We start from the raw sequence: 23204 nt of genomic DNA, 5'->3' as shown, positions 1-23204 counted from the left end.
AAACTCAGAATATTTTGTTGACTGCTTTGTACAGAATAGGAAATTTTATTCGTCTATTTGAGGCCACTGTATACAACTATCTACATTGTCTTTCCATAAACAGTTTCCTTAATTCTGATATGCACACAATTTTTAAAAATACATCTTTTAAATATCTGTAAGAGGCACTTCCAAGTAAATTTCTGACCTCAAAAGCAACCCATATTAATCAAATAAGAAAAATAAAATCAAAAGGCTTGATTGTCACAAAAGCCTGACACTCTGGGCACTGTGCTATGGAGATGGACAGAGATCTGAACTTACAATCCTAAGATGTTTCACTGCCACAGATTTACACTAAAGAGCAAACCTATGATGAATTCCAGATTGCTGCTAGAGCCCATCCTTCCTTTACACTGGTCAGGAAGAGGTCCTTAACTGCCTGGCTGTGACTGTGTTCACTCCAGATCACTAACCAACTTTATGTATCTTGGTTCTAGTTTTAGATTGCTTCAGAGGCTGGTGTAAAAAGAAATCCAAAGATATCTCCATAAACTCCTTTGAGTAAATCCAAGTCAGGAGTCTTCTAGGAACCTAGAACCTTGGATCTAGAGCTTCCTCCCTTCCCTCCTCCCTCTCCCCAATCCCTTTCCCCAACATCTGGAGAGAAGTCCACACTATACTCAGATCAGACTTTATTCAGTAGACTGATACCACCCATGGTTTCAATCTCAAGCAATCCCATACACAGAACTTTTACCCATTACAGGGTTATTTCTTTTAGTCACAGATCAAGACACACTGCTTGGGCCACATCTCTAACTCCTTCCCAGGCATCCGTATCTCAGGTTTAGGCCTGGGGCTTGTTTGAAGGCTTCCAGACTTGCTGAGTCTTTGGGGTTATATAAGCAACCAGACTAGTGCTCCTTAGGATGGGGACAAATGTGACTGGGGTTGTAAAAAGCCCTGCCACTGGCTGTAGGGTGCCCTGAGGAAAGGTGCTAGAGGTCCCACAGAGAGCATGTAAATCCTGCAAGGGGGCCCCCAATGGGAAGAGCTGGGCAAGAGAAGGCAAATGAGGCTTGGCTGTTTGCTTCAGATTTTCTATCTTGTTTCTATTCAAACACTTGGTTTTTGCCCTTTTATTCTGAAACCAGATCCTGACCTGTCTCTCTGTGAGGCTCAGAGAGTTGGAGAACTTTACTAGTTCAGTAATGGGCAGGTACTGTTTCTGTTGGAATTTCTGTTCTAAGGCCAGTCGTTGTGCCGTCGTGAAGGGGATCCAAGGCTTTCGATTTTGTTTGTGTTTTCGGAGGGTGAACGGTGAGGGGCTGGGGGTCCCTGTAGGAGAGAAACAAACACAGAGAAGCTACTTGGAACCAAATGGCTCAGGCTTCAAGATCTACAGATTCTGGGCGGCATGTTTCAACTGACAATTTTGTCCTCAAGTTTCACTGTTATGACTGTAACTTAGCTGTAGCTGTCACTGGAAGACACAACACAATTAGGGGAAAAAGAGATGTACAGTAATCTAGGTGGCAAGAGGGAGGGATATGTGAGGGGTAGGGGAGGGGGGAGAAAGAGAGAGAGAGAGAGGAGAGACAGACACAGAGACAAAGAAACAGAGAGAGGGCAATCGAATAAGTCACAACTTAGAAGACGTTGAACATAATATAGTAATTCATTTCACAGGTAAATTTTTTTCTTTAAACAAAAGTTTATAATATTTGATTCAACAGCTAATCTTCAATCTTCTGCATCAAGCTGATTTAACAACAGTAACAAATCTATGACAGCAATAACTTATAGCCTTATAGATATTATTTCATTTAATCCTTAGATTAAACCACTGCAGGCAGAGGTTAGATGACTTGCCCAGGGCCACAGTGCTTGTCAGTGTCTGAGGTGGGATTTGAACTCAGGTTTTGCTGACTTCTAGGACCAGTGTTCTCTCCACTGCACCACCAGCTATATTTTGATTAATATCAGAATACAGTGAAAATACTCACTCATACATGGATAAAATAAAAAATGGCAGGTGAATTTAACAAGCTCTCTTGTTGAGAGATGGAAATTCATTTTCTTGTTTTTATTTCTGAAAACAGTCAACAAAATGGATTGCCAGCTACCATATAAAAGATTTATTTTTCCACTGTCTGATGACAAGAAGTGTATTAAACTGTAAATTCACTTGCATATCTATTCTTCCCTGTCATGGCACTGGCAGACTGTCCAGGTTTCACAGGCATACAACAAGGTCAGCACTATGGTTTTATCATATCAGTGTGATAGGCAGCCCAAAACCTCCTCTCCCACATTTTCTTTCAGAACTCCCAAACTCTAAGCTGGCCCTGACAATGCAGTCCTGATGCTTATAATCTATGTGTACATCCCTGGAAAGCATACTGCCAAGGTAAGTGAAATTAAATACAGCATTCACAATTTTTCCATTTGCTGTAATCTATGGTTCCACATTAGGATGCTGCAGTGCTGGCTCGTGGAGGACTTGTATTTTCTTAGTGTTAATTTGAAGTGAAACTTAACACAAGCAGCAGAGAACTGACCCACACTTTGTCATATCTCAGCCTCAGAGGATGAACTGAGTGCACAATTGTCTGCTAACAAAATGTCTTGGCTTATAGCCTTTTCAAGTTAAATGATTTACCATTAGTGTGTAGATGCTGATCTTGAAGTCAAAGATACTAGGGCGGTTTGGCCATTTCCTTCTCCAGGTCATTTTAGTGTCTGCATTCAATCAAAGGAACAGGGAAACAGTATGGGGCCGGTATGGGGCCAGTTTTCAGATAAGACATATGGATTACTTGAGATGTATAATTGTGGGAAAATACCTGGCATCAATCTTTGGATTCCAATGGGTTTTGGACAATAAAAACTAGGGCCTTAGCAAAGAATCTCTGAGCAACAGCAAGGTAGTCCATCTTCCCAGCCTCCCAGCCATGCAGGACTAGGTTCAAACGATGCAATTAAGTTTTCTCCTAATTCCCATAACTGAATAAAGTTTTCTCAAGACGAAAACCATATGAGACCCACAATTGAATAGAAAGGGAACTGAACTAGCTCTAGAATTGAATCGCAAGATGGATTCACTGTAGCTCACTCAATTCCCACAATTTCCTCCACTTTGATTCTTAGGGGAGGGGCCAGCCCTCTTCCCCATGAGCCAAATCTATAAGGGTTTTTCATGTATTCATAATCATAATTATGTAAGTCAGGCTACAGATCAAATCACTTAGAGTATTCACAACAGAATAATTTTGTAGGGAGACTTACGTGTCACCAAAGTAAGCAAGAAAACTCATCCTAAGCACCATGAAGCCAAAGACCAATGCAATACAAGGATGATCATCACTATTAAATAACATGAGTCTCTATGTACCCTAGTAATTCACTCTCAATGTCCATTTAATCATTTCATCTTGTCTTGAGTCCCACATGTCCCATGTAGTCATCTGGTCCTCGCAAAGCTCTTATCTTGGACATCCTAGAATAGTCTTCATTTTCAGGACAGCTCTAAAATGAGCTTAGCTTCTATGGTGACAAATCACTTGTAGATATTCTTAAGATAATTCTGCTCAAATCTGTCAGTAATAAGACTTAATATGATTTAGTACCATCAGTTCTCCAAACCTGAACCTTCAGAGAATTTCAGTTTTATTCTCTTTGCTGTTTTTATCTTTACCTAACCCATGTACCTGATATAGGAATCTTAAAAATAATGAGGGTCTAACTTGTAAAATGAATCCTTTTGTCTTTTCAAATCATCAGATTCTTTTTTTTTTTTGCATTATTAACATTTTCCTTTATCACTTTGTCTTTTAAAAAATTTTTCAAATGCTTTATTAACTTCTGATTTACATCATTAATTTTCACCAGATTTAGAGTTACAAATTTTCTCCCCATTTTTCCCCTACCCACTGCCCCAAAATAGCAGTCCCACAGGATGTCCCCTCCTCCAATCTGCTCTCTCCCACATCTTCTCTCATACTCCCTTCGACTTCTCCAGTAGGGCATGGTAAATCTCTATGCCCCAGTGCCTGTATATCTTATTTCCTAATTACATGTAAAATAGTATTAATAATAGTATATATAATTTTAAACATTTGATTTTAAAACTTTGAATTCCAGATTCATTCCCTTCCTCTCTTGTCACCCACCCTTACTGGGAAGATAAGCAGTTCAGTATAGGTTGTACATGTGTAGCTAATGCAAAACATTAACATAGTAGATATATTATAAAAGACTGACTATATTTCCCTCCCTCCTATCCTACCACCCTCTTGTTCTATTCTTTACTTTGATCCCGTCCCTTTTCAAAAGTGAGTGCTTCCAACTTCCCTCCCCCCCCAGCCTTCCCTCCCTTCCATGATCCCCCCTCTCATCCCCTTCCCCCTACTCTCCTGTAGGGTGAGATATCCTAATTAGTGTATATGTCATTCCCTCTCCAAGTCAAATTCAATGAGAACAAGATTGACCCATTCCCTTTTACCTTCCTATTCTTCCCCTCCATTGTAACCATTTTTGCTTGCCTCTTTTATATGAGATAGTTGACCCCATTCTGTCTCTCTCCATCTCCTCTCATATTCCTCTCTCACCTCTTAATTTCACCTAAGCATCATCCCTTCCTATTAAATTGGTCTTGTGCCCTCTATCTATGTACACCTGTAAACATATATACACATTCACATATGTATTCATATACCCATATACCCTCATATATAGACACATGTAAATATATATTTCTATTCCCTTCAACTATTTTCATACTGAGAAGTTTCATCAGTTGCAATTATCGTTTTTCCATGTAGGAATGTTAATAGTTCAACTTTGATAAGTGGCTTATGATTTCTTGTCCCTGTTTACCTTCTCAAGCTTCTCTTGCTTCTTGTATCTGAATGTCAATTTTTCTATTCAACTCTGGTTTTTTCATTAAGAATGCTTGAAAGTCCTCTATTCCACTGAATGACCATATTTTCCCCTGAAACATGATACTCAGTTTTGCTGGGTAGGTGATTCTTGGTTTTAATTCCAGCTCCTCTGCCCTCCAGAATATCATGTTCCAGGCCCTGCCATCCCTCAATGTAGAAGCTTCCAGATCCTGGGTTATCCTGATTGTGTTTCCACAATATTCAAATTGTTTCTTCCTGGCTGCTTGTAATATTCTCTCCTTGATCTGGGAATTCCGGAATGTGGCTATAATATTCCTAGGAGTTTTCTTCTTGGGATCTTTTTCAGGAGGTGATCGGTGGATTCTTTTAACCTCTGTTTTGCCCTGTGGTTCTAAAACATCAGGGCAGTTTTCCTTGAGAATTTCTTGGAGGATGATTTCTAGGTTCTTTCTTTGGTCATGGCTTTCAGGTAGTCCAATACTTTTTAAATTTATCTCTCCTGTATCTATTTTCCAGTGGTTTTTCCCATGAGATATTTCACATTGCCTTCTATTATTTCATTTGTTTGGATCTGTTTAACATCATCTTGATTTCTCATAAAGTCACTAGCTTCCCTTTGCTCCATTCTAAATCTGAGGGAATGATTCTCCTCATTGAGCTTTTGAGATTCTTTTTCCATCTGGCAAATTCGGCTTTTTAAGGCATTTCTCTCCTGAGCCTCTTTTGCCAATTGAGTTAGTCTGTTTTTTAAGGTATGGTTTTCCTCATTCAGGCTGTTGACTCTCATTTCGTAATTTTCTTGCATCATTCTCATTTCTCTTCCCAATTTTTCCTCCTCTTCTCTTATCTGCTTCAAGGTTCTCTAGGGCCTGTAACCAGCTCGTATTTTCCTTTGAAGCTTTTGGTGCAGGAGTTCTGACTTCACTGTCTTCCTCCTGTTCCATTCTTTGCTCCTTTTTGTCCCCAAAATAGGAGTCTAATGTTGGATTCTTCTGTTTGCTTTGCTTCCTTTGCCTGTTTATGTCGCCCCTCAGTCACTTGACCCCTGGGCTTTTTGCCACAGTAGGACTCTGCCACCAGACAGGGGAGTTTTTGTCTCAAACGCTGGGGTTTTCTCAGCTGCTGGAGGTATTAGATGGGTGCCCCCTCTGAGGACTCCACACACTCTGGCAAGCTGGTCACACACCCCAGGACCTCCTCCCTAGACTGCAATCCAGATCCAAGCAGATTAAAGCAAGAGCAATTACCCCTCAGACTGGTGCTTGGCCCCCCTACACTCTGTAGGCCAGGAGCTGAAGCTGCAACGTAGCACCGGCTGCACCAAGGCATCTCAGTGGCTTCTTGCCCTGGGGGCAAAAGCCACACACTTTCCTTACTGCATCCCAAAGTCCAGACTGCACTGACCTCTCACTTTGTCCTTCACATCTATGTGTTGATAAATCTGGAAACGGCCACAGCTGCTGCTGATCTGGAGTCCCTCTGGCCAGTGGCTGGTCAGGCCCACCCTGGGGCTGAAGCCTCGGCATGGGGCTGGGCTCGGCTCCCAGAGTGCTGCACTGGCTGATTCCTGCCGGCCTTTGGGGCTGTCCTCAGAGGGAGGTTAGCTTCTCTGTGTCATTTTGTGGGTTCTGTAGCTCCAAAGTTTGTTCAGAATCCCCTTTTATAGATTGGGGAAGGTGGAAGCTGGAGCCGTGCAGAGGTCCTGTTTCTACTCCACCCATCATTTTCTTTTAAAATGGGAAATTTTACCTTCTTTCAATCACCAATGCAATTTTACATGTAGACTTCCTAATCTAATTTTGAGAACTTATCACTAAAACACTCATAAAATCTGAATTTCTATACTGGAAGTATTTGGGAGTCAATCTTATACATATGTATATAGTTTGTAGAGAAAATAGTCTAATCCTGTTGCTTTCCCAAATTTATTATTTCATTTAGTTATTTAATTAGAAAAAAAAACTTTGTCTTATTTTTCTAATTTCCCATTTAGGAGAATATGATCTTTATATTATAATTTGATAACAAATACAGAAAAAAAAATGTTTCATTGTTTATTGTAGTTGGTCAGTCATGTCTGATTCTTCTAGACCCTATTTAGGGTCTTCTTGGAAAAGATATTGGAGTAGTTTGCCATTTCCTTCTCCAAAACAGGGTTAAGTAACTTGCTCAGTGTTACACAACTAGTCTGTGTCCGAGGCCAGATTTGAACTCAGGAAAATGAGTCTTCCTGATTCCAAGTCAGACATTCTATCTATTGCACCACTGTGTTCTACACCACTGTGTTAGCTGTTCCCTAAGATTTTTCATACTTGTATTAGCATCAATCCATTAATCAACAGATTTAGTATTGTACTTAAAAAACTTCTGCTCACCTTGTCTGATTATAGACATTTGCTATGAAAGGAAAAAGAGGGATATAGATATAAAAACGTCAAGACTCATCCCTTCAAGGACACAGATTTACCAGATATATATCAAAGTAGAGGGAAAAACTCCCTCAAGCTGTATTTGATTCCAGGCATGAGTCATAGATGATAGCCAGCCATGTAATCACAGGATATCAAAAGCCAGGCTCAGGATTAACTAGGTGAGGAAATTTCCTGTTCAGAAAGGAAATAGCAAAATGTGGAAAGTAAGTCAAAGTCATGCCAAGGTCATCCTGCTAAATTTTCCCAGGGAAAGACATCATCCTACAGCATTTCTCATAAAAAATTTAAAGTTCTCAGGGTGGCTACATGGCACAGTGAATAGAGTGCTGGCCCTGGAGTCAGGAGGACCGAGTTCAAATCCAGCCTTGGACACTTAACACTTACTAGTCGTGTGACCTTGGGGAAGTCACTTAACCCCAGCTGCCCTGCTGTCCCCCCTCTAAAAAGCAAAAAAAAAGTTTGATGTTCTGTGTGAAAGTCTTTTCATGTTGATTATATTCATAAAGTTTCTCTCCAGTGTGGATTCTCTAATGTATCAAAAGATTGGTGTTTTTAGTGAAAGTCTTTCCATACTGATTTCATTCATAAGTTTTCTCTGCAGTGTGGGATTCTCTGATGTTGAAGAAGACTGCAATGACTTCTAAAATTCTTTCCACATTGATTTCATTCATACGTTTTATCTGCAGTGTAGATTTTCTAATGTGTAGAAAGGCTGGAATTACATCTGAAAGTTTTTTCCACATTGATTACATTTATAAGGTTTCCCTCCAGTATGGATTCTCTGATGCATCAGAAGAATGGTGCTCTGGATGAAAGCTTTTCCACATTAATTACATTCATAAGGTTTCTCTTCAGTATGAATTCTCTGATGTATCAAAATGGGTAATATGGATGGAAGTCTTTCCACACTGATTATATCTGTGGAGTCTCTGATGTATAGAAATAATGGAAATCTGGCTGAAAGTCTTTCCACGATATTACATTTACAAGGGTTCTCTCTAGTGTGAATTCTCTGATATTTTCTTTCTGAAAGTCCACATTGATTACATTCAAAAGTTTTCCCTACAGTGTAAATTTTATGGTGGTCAATGAGATTTGAGTTATGGCTTAAGGCCTTTCCACCTTTATTCCCTATGAAAACCATTTCTCCAATATAACTTTTCTGATATCTAACAACATCTAAACTCAAGCTGATAGTCAGTTCCTGTTGAATACTTTGATATATTTGCACTGGGGAAGGCTTCTCATATGACTGAAGAAGCCCAGTCTTTTTAGTTAACCCTTCCTTATCTTCCCTAGACTGAAAAAAGTCATTCTCTGACATAATTTTCTTACATTGAATCATGGCTGAAAATTGTCTGAAAGAAACCCTTTCAATCCTTATCAAGTTCACAGTCACTATTCTGATTTTTCACTATCTTGATACCTGAGTTACAGATTTCTCTCAAATTGAAGCCACAGGGACAATCACTCATAAATCTTTGCTGGTGAGATTTTTTTCCATAGAATTGTTCAGCTTCAAAGTAGTCTCATTCATTGCACACCTACTCTCTGCATCTTAAGGAAACAAACACACACACACACGCATGGAAATAAATCCTCTTCCCTCCACTGAAAGAAACTAAACCGACTTATATTCTATCTCACAAGTCAAAAAGAAGAGTTTTCAAACTTAATAGGCAGAATCAATTAAAATGACACTGGATACTCACAACCAACCTGTGATATAGATAGCGTTCTCATTACACTTTCTAACTGAAGTCCTGAGCTCAGAATAGCCAAGTGACATGACCAACATCCCTCCAGAAGACACTAGGACTCGAGCCCTGGGACTGAATGTGCTCTCGCTAGCACTAGATGGCCTTATTCCATTTCACTTCCAATATTTCATTCAAATTACTTTTGTTTACTCTTTTTAATTTGCTGTGCTCATGTAAGACTTCTGCTTTTCTATAAGGATGGGTTTTGATGCACTATCACCTGGTCATCCTTTGTAAATTTCATCTGCTGAGAAATGGATTTAAACTTTCCACATATCATGTATGTTTTCAGTGTTACATTCAACTTTTCTAACATTCTATTCAGATCCATTGATATTATGCCATATGTTGCATATATACTAAAAAATGGAATTATTCCATTATCTACCATCTTTGACTAGAATGTAATTTTCCTGTTGATCCTTTTTAATTTTATTTTTTTTCAGTTTCCATGTCTAAGATCAAAACATATCTACCAACCCTATTTTTTTCTCCTCACCAGATAAATGTTATGACCCATCACTTTTGGCTATTATTTATTTTAAAAATGTTTTAATTTAAGGGGCGGCCAGGTGGCTCAGCGAGTAAGAGCACCAGCTCCAGTGCTGGGATGACCTGGGGATCAAATCTGGGCTCAGATACTTAGCACCACATCCAGAAATAACTGGCCATGTAACCTTAAGCAAGTTACTTAACCCCGATTGCTTAAAAAAAAAGTTTTAATTCTAATATTCTAATTAATTCCATAATATATTAATAATTAATTAATGTAAATTAATAAGCATAATGAATAAATTTTCATCAATTAAATTTAATGAATAAATACAAATAAGTCTAATAAATAAATACAAATAAAAAAAATTTTTAATAAACATTTTTAAATATTTCCTAAAAAAAAAAAGAGTCCTTGTAATAAACAAAAGGGGAAAAAATCCATAAATTTCACATAATCAAACATATTATGTCTCATTCTATATCTTCAGGCCATCTTCCTTCTTACAGGAAGCAGACAATATGAATTCACTATTATCCACTATTAGCACTTACCATTTCATGGTTCATGAACACATTGGGGGTACATAACCATGGTCTAAAAGACTGCAGCTAAATATTCTTTAATGGAACCTTAAGCAGCAAGTCATTGCACAATTTTGCTACAAATATACTTTTTTCTCTGAGACAATAAGCATGTGTATGTTGAAAACATAATAGGTTTCTTTATGCAGTGATTCCAGACCATAATGATCAAGTATACAATGATTTTGGTGTTCATGCAGTGATTATATCAAACTCTAATTCTTTCTGAATAAGTAAAACATATTCTTTTCCTCAACCCTTCATCATATTGTTTCCAAACTGCTAGAAAAGTTTCACATGCAAGCGTAAATGGATTCCAACAGACAGTCACAGGTCAGCAGATACCAACATTTGCTTTCTGCTCCAGAGTAGTTCAGGGATACCTTGTAATTGCATCTCATTAGTACAATAATCGTCAGATCAACATCTTACAAAATGGGTATGTTTTTGTAGTACAGATAGCAGGTTCTTTGGAAAACATGCTCACTAATCATGGGCATGACAAAACATCTTGAAACTATCAGTGACTATCATGAGCATTCTACAAAAGAAAGACCTAATATAGCCTCTCACTGTAGTGTTAAGGCTAATTTTTTAGTTGAAGTTATCTTCTGCTTGGGTTACTATTTTTCTGTTGGGCAGATTTTCAAAGAATCTGAGTGAAAACATAGAGAAGTCATTCTGTAGTTTCTGAGAGGATATTGATATTGTACCAGTAGTAGAAAGAAGAAACTCAAGTCTGAAGATTTCTTTCCTTATAAACCTTCCTTAATATAAAAGCATTTCTTGAAAAAATGCAAAGCAACATAGGCAACTGAACTTCAAAGGCATTTAACAAGTTACTTGTCATTAGCAAATAGAAAAAGAACTCTCTTATGTATTATCTAGTGATTCATTTTGGTGACTGGTTTGTGGGCTAAAAATTAAAAAATGAATTTCCATCCCTCACAAGGGAGGTTTTAAAGTACTCCTACCATTTTCTACCTCATCCATATATGAATGAGCATTTTTCATCCTGGTAGCCTGCCTCCCTTTCTTTCTTGCCTCCTTTTGTGTTTCCCACCAACCACTATGTCCCTTAAACTCCTTAGCTGCAGGACTGTCTCTTCTTTGTACCCCCAGCACCTAACATAGTGTCTGACACATAGTAGGTGCTTAAGAAATGTTTATAAGATTGTGTTATTGAGAGTCCCACATAGGCTGCACCAGCATAGACCCGCAGCACAGACTGGCCAGAACAGACCTCTGGGGATTGAATCACTGGCAGCTGTAGCAGTTTCCAGACTTCTCAACTCATAAATGCAAAAGTTAAAGGTCAGTGGAGGAACTCTGTTGGAACTGGGTGAGAGAAGAGCACACTCTGGCCCCTGCCCCCAGAGTGGAGGAGGAAGCAGCAGCTGCCATGGCAGCTGCTTCCAAAGCTCTAGGCCTACAGATCATGGGGGGACCAAGTGGCCAACTGGAGGGCATTTGCGGGAATCTCTCTGTTGCTGCTGAGGCAGGATTCTCTTGCTTTGCCCTGCTTGGATCTGGGTTGCAGTCTTGGGTGGCGGTCCTAGGGTGAGGAATGCTGGCATGACAGACCTTGTTGAGGCTGTAGAGAGTCAGTCCTTCTAATACTTCTAAAACAGATGCCTAGAAGAAACTCTGACAACAGCTGCACAAAACCTCAGACATTTGGGACACAGCATTCTCCACTCTGGAAGCAGAGATCTACCATGGCAAAGAGCTCAAAAGTCAAGTAACTGGATGGCAAGATGAGCAAACAGAGGAAATGAAATCAAACTATAGAATTGTTTTTTGGGGACAAAGACAATCAAAACATAGAACCAGAAGACAGCAGTGTCAAAACTCCTGCATCAAAAGCCTCCAAGAAAAATATGAACTGGTCACACACCATGGGGGAGCTCAAGAAGGATTTTGAAAATCAAGTAAGAGAAGTAGAGGAAAAATTGGGAAGAGAAATGAGAATGATGCAAGAAAATCATGAAAAGCGTGTCAACAGTCTGCTAAAGGAGACCCAAAAGATACTGAAGAGAAAAACAAATTAAAAAATAGACTAATTCAAATGATAAAAGAGGCCCAAAAAGCCAATGAGGGGAATGCCTTAAAAAGCAAAATTGGCCAAATGGAAAAGGAATTTCAAAAACTCAGTGAAGAAAATAATTCCTTCAAAGTTAGACTGGAGCAAATGGAAGCTACCGATTTTATGAGAAATCAAGATACTATAAAACAGATCCAAACAAATGAAAAAATACAAGGCAATGTGAAATATCTCACTGGAAAAACCACTGACCTTGAAATTAGATCCAGGAGAGAGAATTTAAAAATTACTGGATTACCTGAAAGCCATGATCAAAAAAAGAGCATAGACATATTTCAAGAAATTCTCAAGGAAAATTGCCCTGATATTATAGAAACAGAGGGTAAAATAGAAATTGAAAGAATTCACCAATCACCTCCTAAAAAAGATTCCCAAAAGAAAACTCCTAGGAATATTACAGTCAAATTCCAGAGTTCCCAGGTCAAGGAAAAAATATTACAAGAAATCAGGAAGAAACAATTTGAGTATTGTGGAAACACAATCAGGATAACACAAGATCTAGGAGCTTCTATATTAAGGGATCAAAGGGCTTGGAATATGATATTCTGGAGGTCAAAGGAGCTAGGATTAAAATCAAGAATCATGTACCCAGCAAAACTGAGTATTATACTTTGGGGGAAAATATGGACATTCATTGAAATAGAGGACTTTCAAACATTCTTGATGAAAAGACCAGACCAGAAAATTTGACTTTCAAATACAAGAATCAAGAGAAACATGAAAAGGTAAACAGGAAAAGAGAAATCATAAGGAAATTATTAAAACTGAACTGTTTACATTCCTATATGGAAAGCTGATATTTGTAACTCATGAGACTTTTCTCAGTATGAAGATAGTTTAAGGGAATATATATATATATATGTATATATACATATATATGTATATATAGGTGGGTGCATGTGTATTTATATATATATGTATGTGTGTGTATGTGTATATGTCTGTACATGTATACATAGAGGGCACAGAGTGAATTGATTATGAAGGGATAATATCTGAAAAATAAAATTAAAAGGGGAGAGAGGAATATTTTGGGAGAAGGAGAAAGGGAAACATAGAATAGGATAAATTATCTCACATAAAAGAGACAAGAGAAAGCTATTACATTGGAGGGGAAGAACAGGGAGGTTGAAGGGAATGAGTCAACCTTTCTCTCATTGGATTTGGCTCAAGGAGGTGTAATGGGAATGCAAATTTGGAAGATCTTCCCTGCCCCTAGGCTAAAGTGTACCTGAAGCCTGGGGTGGGAGGCTTGTTTTTCTGTAGATACTTCTTGATTGGCCAGTGAGTCAATAAGGTTGTTACATTCTCTGAGCCAGGAGAAGGCTATATAAGCCCTGATGTGTAGCTTTGTTTTGGGGGCTCACTTTGAGAAGTGTTCTGTGATTTGATATAGATTCTGGGAAGCTGTTGTCTGGAGCACCCCCCCCCCTCTGGCTTTGAAAAACCCAGATGTTGAAACCCAGATGTTGACTGGGTATGGATGTAATGGTTGGACAGTTTGAAATCTGTCTACTAGATCTGTTTCTGTCTTGATAATTCTGTCTGTGTACTTTGAAGTTCGGGGTGCTGACCTTTTTCCCCTGAACAAGGTAAACGATATATGTCTGACTGATTAAAGTAAGCTTGTTAACCCATTTTGAGTTGCTTTCCTTTAACAAAGCAGATCTAAGAACCTGTATTGGCAGCAAACCCTGAGGACACTTGGGGTGCTTGCTGCTACAGGAGGGAATAACATCAACATTCAATTGGGTATCTTACCCTACAGGAAAGTAGGGGAAAAGGGGGGATGATAAAAGGGAGAGTAGACTGGGGGAGGGGGTAGTCAGAAGCAAACACTTTTGAAATAGGACAGGGTCAAAGAAGAAAATAAAATAAATGGGGGGGGTGGAATAAGATGGAGGGGAATAGTTAGTCTTTCACAACATAACTACTATGGAAATATTTTGTATAACTACACATGTATAACCTATACTGAATTGCTTGTCTTCCCAGTGGGGGTGAATGAAGAGAGAAGAAGGGAAAGAATCTGGAACTCAAAGTGTTAAAAACAAATGTTGAAAAATATATATATATTGTTACATGCAACTGGAAAATAATATAAACAGGCAATGGGATACAGAAATCCATCTTGCCCTATAAGAATGTAAGGGGGAAGGTGGGAAGGGGAGGGATTGGGGGAGGGGGGAGATATGAGAGGTCAGATTGGGGGAAGGAGTAATCAGTGAGCTTGCCATCTTGAGGTGGGGAAGATGGGGAAAAAATTGGAACTCAAAACCTTTGGAAATGAATGTTGAAACTAAAATAAATTCTGAAAAAAAAATAAAAAGATTATGTTATTGAGTCTTTTGCCTCAGAATATTTACTCCTCTTTCATCCTCACTCTTTCCACTATTTTTCAACCTCTCCCTATCTATTGGCTCTTTCCCTAATTGCCACAAATAAAATCAGGTCTTCCTGATACTCAAAAAAAGCCTCACTTTTTCCATTCATCCCCACTAGATATTGTCCTGTATCTTTCTTCCTTTTACTTCTAAATACCTAGAAATGGCCATTTACAACTGGTATCTCCAACTTCTTTCCTTTTTCTGAAGAAAGTCTAGAAAAGAGCAAATATGGGACAGTCTTAGTCCTTTTGGGATGTTTGCAGAAGACTGCCATGCCCCAGATTTCTAAACAATGACTTATTATAGGATTAGAGATTTGTCAATAGAAGAGAAGTGAAATGGTGTCCAACTTCATAATTTTACAGATGGGAAAACTGAGGCCCAGAGGTTCAGTGATTTTCCCTGGATCATACTGCTAAAAAACATTTGAAAAAGAATTCCAAGTCAGATTTTTCTACCCCCAAGATGTTTTTTGTGATAACAGCCCTCATATATCTGCTTTCATCTCACTCACCTGGACAGGAGTTCCTTGGACCTTTTTGATCCAAGATCCATGATGCTTTCATTTCCTCAAAATAGGAGATCAAATCTTCTTTGAGAACTGGAATTCCTTGACATGAGGAATAAAGAAGAGATGAGGATAGAGAGAAACTTGGACTTTACTCCTCTTTAGGGAAAAGGGACAGGCAAGCAAGATGACAAGATGGTTCTGAATCCTCAAGGGTAGTTGACATGGTGTTTATTGTTGAAAGTTTGGGGGTTAGGAGATCATGCAACCAACTTGGAACTAGAAAATTCTTTTTGCCTCTTTCATAGGAAAATGATCATATCCCATAGCTTCCATTATCTAGGACAGAGGTGGGGAATGGGAGGCTTTGAGGCCACATGTGGCCTTCTATGTCCTCAGGTGTGACCTTTTGACTGAGTTCAAGTTTTACAGAACAAATCCTTTTATTAAGGGGATTGTTCCATGAAGAGTCAGCTGGTAGTTCAGTGGTGAGAACCCTGGGCCTGGATTCAGGAAGAATTAAGTTCAATTCCAGCTTTAGACACTTAGTAGTCCTCTGCCCCTGGGAGAGTCACTTAATCTCTAAATATTTGCTTTAGTTTCCTCTACAGTAACATGGGGATAATAATAGCATCAAATTCAAAGGGAATTGTGATAATCAGATAAGATAAAATCAGTAAAGTGCTTAGCATAGTGCCTAACACATCGTAGGTGTATGTAAATTTACATCCCTTTCCTATCAACTGTCTTGCAATTTAGGGGAACCATGAAACAATGACAGACTTGGTATAAAGGCAGGAGTAGGAGTAATGACCTACAAATTTATTCTTGTTAACAAGAAGAGCTTTTTAAAGACTAGCCCCATCCCAAAGAGGGAGGGGTTGCTTTGGTAGGTAAGGGGTTCCTTTCATTGCCCATCTGCAAGGAAAAGATGAATGAACGGTTTTCAGAGATTTTGCCAACAAAATTCATGTTTAAGAAGGAGCTAGGCTAGATTACTTTGAGATTAGTTCCAAGTCCAAGATTTTATAACACTTTCATTTTGTACCTGAAAACTACAAAAAAGAGGAACAAAAGAAAGTCCCAGCTTCCTAATACAAGATGCAAAGACTTTTTATTGGAAAACCAGAGAGCAGGAGGACCCTGTGGAGAGATCAGCATTTTTGCCTTTCTAGTAACTGACAAATGCTCAAACCTTGTACACTACGGAAGTAAGAAAGACATTCCTTTGTTGACAGATTCAGACTTCCTAGGGGAAGCTGTGCTTACCCAGGGACAGCAGATTCTGGGAGTTTTCCAGCATCACCTCCTTGTACAGCTCTTTCTGAGAATGGTCCAAGAGGCACCACTCCTCCTGGGTGAAGTCCACAGCCACATCCTTGAATGTCAGTGACTCCTAACCATCAAAATTCATAAGACTTAGAGTTGAAAGAGACTGAAGAATTCATCTAGCCCAACCCTCAAAGTACAGGATGAAACTGAAGCATAGAGAAGGGATTTCCTAAGGGTTATCCCATTTATGAATGCTGGAGGCAACAATTAAAACTGTAATCATTAAAACCCCAATTGAATTGAGAAAATTGAAGAAAAAAAATTGAGAAAAGCAATTTATATTTGCAGTTGGAATAAAAGTGACAAATATCTTACTCTGAAATGATTTTCTATATGGAATCAGGGGGAAGTATGTGTTCTATCAGTGAGGTATAAGAATCTATAGGAAAAAAAAGAAAGTGATGTGAAAACTTTTTCCTCATCAGAACTCTCATAGTGACAAGTTAGGAAAATTCTATGAAGAGTTTGTGAGAATCTAGAAAGTACTGTGTATTCTGGGAGTAAAGATATTACCTGTGATCACTGAAGAGAGAGCAAAGAAAAAGAAGTAGGGGCAGCTAGGTGGCATAGAGCATTGGCCTTGGAGTCAGGAACACCAGATTTCAAATCCAGTCTCAGACACTTGACCCACTAACTAGCTGTGTGACCTTGGACAAGTCACTTAATCCCAACTGCCTTGCCTACCCCCCTCCAAAAAATTAAAATAAAAAAAAATCCTTTAAAAAAAAAAGAAAAAGAAGCAATCTAGTTAACTTCCTAAAAGTCTTGAAAAGTCATGAAAACATGAAAAGGATTCTTAAGAGATATTAATCACAATCTGGACTATTCAGAGTAGTTTGAGCCTGTTATCAGCCATGTGAAGAAGAGTTTTTCATGGTTAGTTAAATCGAGGACTTGAAGTGACAAAAGATAGGATTTGTCGCCGTCAAAACATCACGTTTATAATTTCTTTTACTTCTTAATGGCGTATATTCATTAATTTTCACATTTTGTTATATATTAATAAGAGTTAACTATAATGGGGACAGGAGGGTTCCTTCATTTATTAAAAATGTAATATTTTGGGGGTGTCTAGGTGGTGCAATGAATAGAGCACCAGCCCTGGAGTCAGGAGGACCTGAATTCAAATCCAGCCTCAGACACAACACAAAACTAGCCGTGTGACCTGGGGCAAGTCACTTAACCCCAATTGCCCTCCAAAAAGCAAAAAAAAAAAGTAATATTTCAATTTATCTGGGGATGGAAATTGAGCTCATTCATAAGAAGGATATCGCCAGTGTATAAGAAATTAGTCATCTAAAAATACCACTAAAAGTCTGAGAGACTGAAGAGCAAGATTCAGGATGGTGAGTTAAGAAGTAGACTGCCAATGACATCCAAGAGGCTGGCCAGATGTGAAAATGCCCTGATGCTTGAGAGGCGTTAGCTACTTTTCTAACCTGCTACATGTGGAACACGTTTGGCCAATGCACTGTTGTTTGATGCTCTCTCATTTCATTACCTGACATTTCCATTAGTGCTATGATGTGCTTTTTCAGGGGTTCTTTATTTAGGAACAATTTTCAATCCTTTGGAAAACAGTAATCTTTTCACTTTCATCATTTTGGTTTCTTCTGTAACATATGCACTTTTTGGTTTTTTGAAATCCAAACTTCTCTTTTAACTTCTTTTTTTATTTCTAAATTACTTAACATCTGAGCAGTTAAGACATTAGTGGTCTTTTCCCACTTTTTTAGGTTCCCAAGAATTTACAAACCTTTCCTTTTCTCCAGGGCCTCTTGAGTCACAATTCTTCATTGCTCGGTATTTATTGTGTAGGATGGGCTCTCGATAGAGGAAGGTAGCACTTTTATTGATTGACAATTTGTGTCTAATTGTTTCTCTAACTCAGAAGCTACTTGCAAACCTCTTCCTTCTCAAACCTCCCTCATACATCCTTCACCACCATGAGGTGAGGCCATGAACTCCGTCCATTTAAGGAGAGAATGCAGCTCTCACAACTCTTCAGTCCTCACCTGATGCCTCTCCCTTTGGACTTCTCTGAAGGCCATCTCCACCACTCTTCAGGAAGCTTATTGCTGGGATAACATGCATCCTGTGACATCTTAGCAGCTTCTACTCCCCCTCATCACTGCCTTCTGCCTCTCTGATTAGAGGTGGGGTCATGAACACCAAACTTCCATTGGATGAGAGGGCTGAGCTCAGATATTTCTTTTCTCACCTGGCTGCACTACTTTGGGACCATGCCCCAGTGTGTGGTTTGTTCTTCCCCTTGCCTTTGCAGGCTTCTTTTTGTGTGTTGTCTTTCTCTTTGAGATTGTAAACTCCATGAGGTCAGGGACTATCTTGGTTGGTGTGTGAATACTCAGTCCTGAGGACAATGCCTGGCATATTGTAAACACTTAATGAATGTTTATGGACTAATGACCACCTAGACACTCTCCTCTGAATATCTTGCCTCTTACTTTAATTTAAAAATTGAGGCCATTCAATGTGAGTCACCTCTGATCAAAAAGTCCTTTCAGACATCTCAAACTGTATGTGCGGTTGCTATCTTAAATTCGACATGCCCAAAACAGAATTTATTGTCTTGTTCCCCTACCTACCTTATTGCTGTTAAAGGCATCAGTATCCTCCTAGTCCCTGCAGCTAACAACCTACGTGTCATGTTTGTCTCCTATCTCTCATCCCCCTCATTCAATCTGCTGCCAATATCTCTTTACTTCACTTTTATAACATCTCTCAAAAACACCTCTTCCTGATGATGTGACCACCTTGGTGGAGACCCTCATCGCCTCATTCTTGGACTTTAGCAATAGCTTGCTGGCAGGTTGGCTGACCTCAAGGCTATTTCTCCCCGTTTGTCCAACAAAGTGATTTTCCTATATCGCAGGTTCAAATATGGGATTCCCCTACTCAATAAATTTCAGTGGCTCCTTATCACCTCCAGAATTAAATACAAAATCTTTTAGTACTCAAAACCCTTTGATCTAGAAATCACCTGCTTTTACAGTCTTCTTATGCCTTATGCCACCACCTTCTCTATGATATGATCCAAAGATACTACCTTACTTGGCTTTCCAGAAAGAAGACATTCTATCTCTACACATTTCCTCTGGCTGTCCAAATGGTGGAATCCTCTCCATCCTGACTTCCTTCAAGTCTCAACTAACATTCCTCTTTCCACATGAAGCCTTTGCCAACCCCTCTTACTTCTAGTCTTCCTTCTTTTAATTATAGACTGTTTATCACACCTATGGCTTGCTTGCACATATCTGTTTGCTTGTTGTCTCACTCATTACATTGTGAGTTCTTTGAGGACACAAACTGTTATTTGACTCGGTATCCATGGCACTAAGCTCAGCTTGCTACATAATAGGCATTTAATAAATGTTAATTGCCTGAATGCTTGCATTCTCTTCATCTCAAAACCTTTTCATGTCATCTCCCAGTGGCTTCTTTTCTCCAGTCTCCAACAAAGAGCTGCATCTAGATTTTGCCATGGAAAACTTTCTCTACATGGATCTTGGCACTCCCAATCATCTCAACCCTTCTCTCAAATTTTCAGTTTCTCTATCAGCTGCTTCCTTTCTTACTGACTGACTCCCCCATCCTTAAAGAAACCTTTAAAAGACCCTAACCACCCCCTTGAACTATCATTATCTTACCCCCTTTCCTTAGCCAAACTCTGGCCATTTCTCAGTGATAATTCTTAGTGACCTTGCTTTATTCAACACAATTGGCCCCTCTCTTCTAAGATTCTCATTCATCTGGGTGATTTTCTCTACAACTTTATCTCCTACCTGTCTGCCCACACCTTTTCAGTCTCCCCAGATGGCCCATCAACCACATCACAACCCTAAACTGTGCATATTGTCCTAGGCTGGGTCCTGGGCTCTGGGTTCTTCTCACTCTATATTCTTTTGGGATAGATTCACTTCTCATCTCTATGCCCATGACTCCCATATCTCTACAGCCAACCTCAATATCTCTGTTGTGCTTCTGCTACCATCACCAATTTTTTTAATGTCTCAAAGACAAGTTAAATAAAATTCAACATGTATAATTAAGGACACCTAATTTTCCAACTCTATACTTTCCCCGTCTAGCAAACTTTCCTCTTTGTATAAAAGACACCATTTTTCCAGTGTCTTGGGTTCAGAAAGTTGCCATTATCATGGAATCCTTTCTGTCTCCTACCCACACATACAATCACCTGTCACATCTTGACTTTTCTACCTTCCAAACATCTCTCTTATCTGAACCTTCCCCTCCACTTACACAGCAGCCATCTTCATTTAGAACATCATCACCTCTCCCCCAGATGGGAAGTCTATGCTCTTGGATGGGCCTGACCCAAGGTGTACCCTAGGAGTTTAGATTTTGAATGAGAACCTCAGACCCTCCCAGGTCAATCAAGAGTTAACAGAAGAACTGCTTAGCCAGAGCAGGAAAAGGATATTCAACAAGAACCAACATTGAAGAAGAACGGAATTGGCTTGGCTCAAGGGCACTCTCATCAGGCTCCATCATATCGGCCAAGCATCTGGGCACATCTGGAGCTCCTTGTGGCTGTGGGTCCTCAGGAGACCAGGTAAATAAAATCAACAGCCAGAGCTTTTGTTCCCTGAGTCAACTCAGACTGGCCTATGATGTCAATACCTGTTTAAGGGAAAACTATCTTACTTTAGAAGTTGAGATTGTCAAAGTGGATTAAGCCAGGCTGGGACTGGAGTCCTGAAGATCTGAGTTCAAATCTGATCTCAGGAACTTACTAGCTGTGTGATTCTAATTAAGTCACTTAAGTATTGTTTGCCTCAGTTTCCTCAACTGTGAAATAAAAGATCGAGCACCTAACATCATAGGGCTGTTATGAACAATGTCCACAAAAGGATTTTTGGGAAACATAACTGATTGAATGTTTTCTGTTATTAAAATCCTTAAAGCCTGCCTCTTTGATAGGTTCCTAGTGGCTCCTTCAGCACCTCCCTTGCCCTCACTACTAAAGAACTCATAGGACTTAGAAAAATTCCAGGAATTCACCCTTTTTTCTAAATGCAGTCAAAGGCAGCAAGCAGTAGTTTAACAAATGCTAATTAACTGACTGATAAGGAAATAGTTTTGGGGGTCAGATTCAAACTGCTCTGGGAAAGTTTAAGAATCTTCTTTTTAAAATAAGGTCCCATTTCTCTACCTTTCTCATCCTCAGTGCCCTACTTACCCAGAACTACTTAGTACAATCTCTGGGTCAAGTAGACCAGGCAGAAACTAAATTTGCATTTGTGTGTATGGGTGTGTACTCACTGGAAATGAAGGACAGGCATGTGCATTCCCTCCTCATGGTGTGTGTCACTGTCCTGAGTGGCTACAAAAATCAGTGTACCTGCCCGGCTAGCTCCTGTGCTGCCTTAGCTGACAGTGGCCAGCAAGGACCCTGAACATTCTTGCAAGAGGATCAGACAAGACAATAATTAACCAACCCCCTTCCCTTCTGCTTACACTTGAATCCCTCCTCTCACCCACTGCCACTGGCCTCCCGGCTGATACTTGGTTAAGACCCTCCCTGCCCTGAGTCTGCGCCTCTCTGCAGACTGGCTCTCATGCTTGGAATGTTCTCCCTCCTCACCTCCACCTCCAGGCTTCCTTCAAGTCTCAGCTCAAATCTCACCTTCTAAAAAAGGGCTTTTCCTGGTCCTGAAACTGCTGGCTCCTTCCCCTTCCCCCTCTACTGTCCCGAGCTTTCACAGACTCAGCTGCTCACGTCTCCCCATTAGACTGTGAGCTCCCGGAGGGCAGGGGCTGATTCCCCCTTTCTTTGATTCCCTTTTCCCACAAGAGGTCTCAACAGGGCAGGCACAGAGGAGCCACTTTCTAAATGCTTAGTGACCTGACCTAAGAAATGGCAAATAGGAGGAATCCAGAGACAGCTGAGAAGTGAGAGGAGAGGGAGAGACAGAGAGACAGAGACAGAGAGAGAGACAGAGACAGAGACAGAAAGAGAGAGAGACAGAGAGAGAGATAGAGACAGAGAGAGACAGAGACAGAGAGAGAGACAGAGACAGAGAGACAGACAGAGAGACAGAGAGAGACAGAAAGACAGAGACAGAGACAGACAGACAGCTAGTGAGACATGTGAGAACTGAGGCAGAGAAAGGACCAGGGGGACGGTCTCTGCTCTGACTCCAGCCCAGCAAAGGAAGCGGCTGGGGATTCGCCAGGGCTGCTCTGTGCAGAAGGACTTTTCCGTGACCTTCAGGTGGTACAAGGGACAGCTTTGAAAATAAGAAAGATAAAGGAAGGAAGAGAGAGAGAGAGAGAGAGAGAGAGAGGGAGACAGAGACAGAGAGAAATACAAAAAAGAGAGCAAAGAAGTTCTTGGTTAGTTTTCGAGGACAGTCAGCTACGATGAAGGAGAATTTAAAAACCAGAACCATGAGGGCAGCGAGTTGTGTTGGGGGAAGTTGTAGCTAGAGATGGGAAAAAGTGAATGAGAGTCCGGGGCACACCAGGGGCAGGGCGGCGGGGTCCCCACGGTCCTATTTCACGCGCATTTTTTGGAAGAGCAGACAGTCAGGTAAGAAGGAGCCGCCCCCCGCGGCCGCCCCGCACTCACCTGCCGGGGCCGCCTCCGGGCTCCAGGGCCCATCCCTCTCCTCTTCGGGCCGAGCAGGGGAGGGGGACGCGTCTCTGCGCTCGCCCCGAGGCAGGGGCCCGCCTG

The 23204-nt window shown here is 40.1% G+C and overlaps 1 protein-coding gene across 1 annotated transcript; it reads right to left on the bottom strand.

Annotated features, from left to right (window-relative positions):
• Window positions 1-659: 659 nt before the first annotated feature.
• LOC138171700 (homeobox protein MSX-2-like) lies at window positions 660-23198 on the bottom strand. Its single transcript, XM_069101345.1, has 4 exons — window positions 23100-23198; window positions 16424-16550; window positions 15161-15256; window positions 660-1320 (listed from the first exon to the last, which is right to left on the bottom strand). The coding sequence occupies exons 1-4, from the start codon at window positions 23130-23132 to the stop codon at window positions 830-832; spliced, it is 747 nt and encodes a 248-aa protein (XP_068957446.1). The 5' UTR covers window positions 23133-23198; the 3' UTR covers window positions 660-829.
• Window positions 23199-23204: the final 6 nt, after the last annotated feature.

The sequence above is a fragment of the Petaurus breviceps genome, unplaced genomic scaffold, assembly GCF_028583685.1.
Source record: "Petaurus breviceps papuanus isolate PSGF00001 unplaced genomic scaffold, PetGlider_PUasm1.0 456, whole genome shotgun sequence".
Lineage (NCBI taxonomy): Eukaryota > Metazoa > Chordata > Mammalia > Diprotodontia > Petauridae > Petaurus > Petaurus breviceps.
This window is presented reverse-complemented; position numbering and strand designations above follow the sequence as displayed.

Bases quoted from the DNA above. Each gene is read 5' to 3' on its own strand.
- LOC138171700 (XM_069101345.1), bottom strand. From the start codon at position 23,132: ATGGGCCCTGGAGCCCGGAGGCGGCCCCGGCAG. The intron at 15,257-16,423 runs GTAAGCACAGCT...CCTCATGTCAAG, and splicing joins CCAGAATCTGCTGTCCCTGG to GAATTCCAGTTCTCAAAGAA. The intron at 1,321-15,160 runs GTGAGTGAGATG...TCTCTCCTACAG, and splicing joins TCCAAGGAACTCCTGTCCAG to GGACCCCCAGCCCCTCACCG.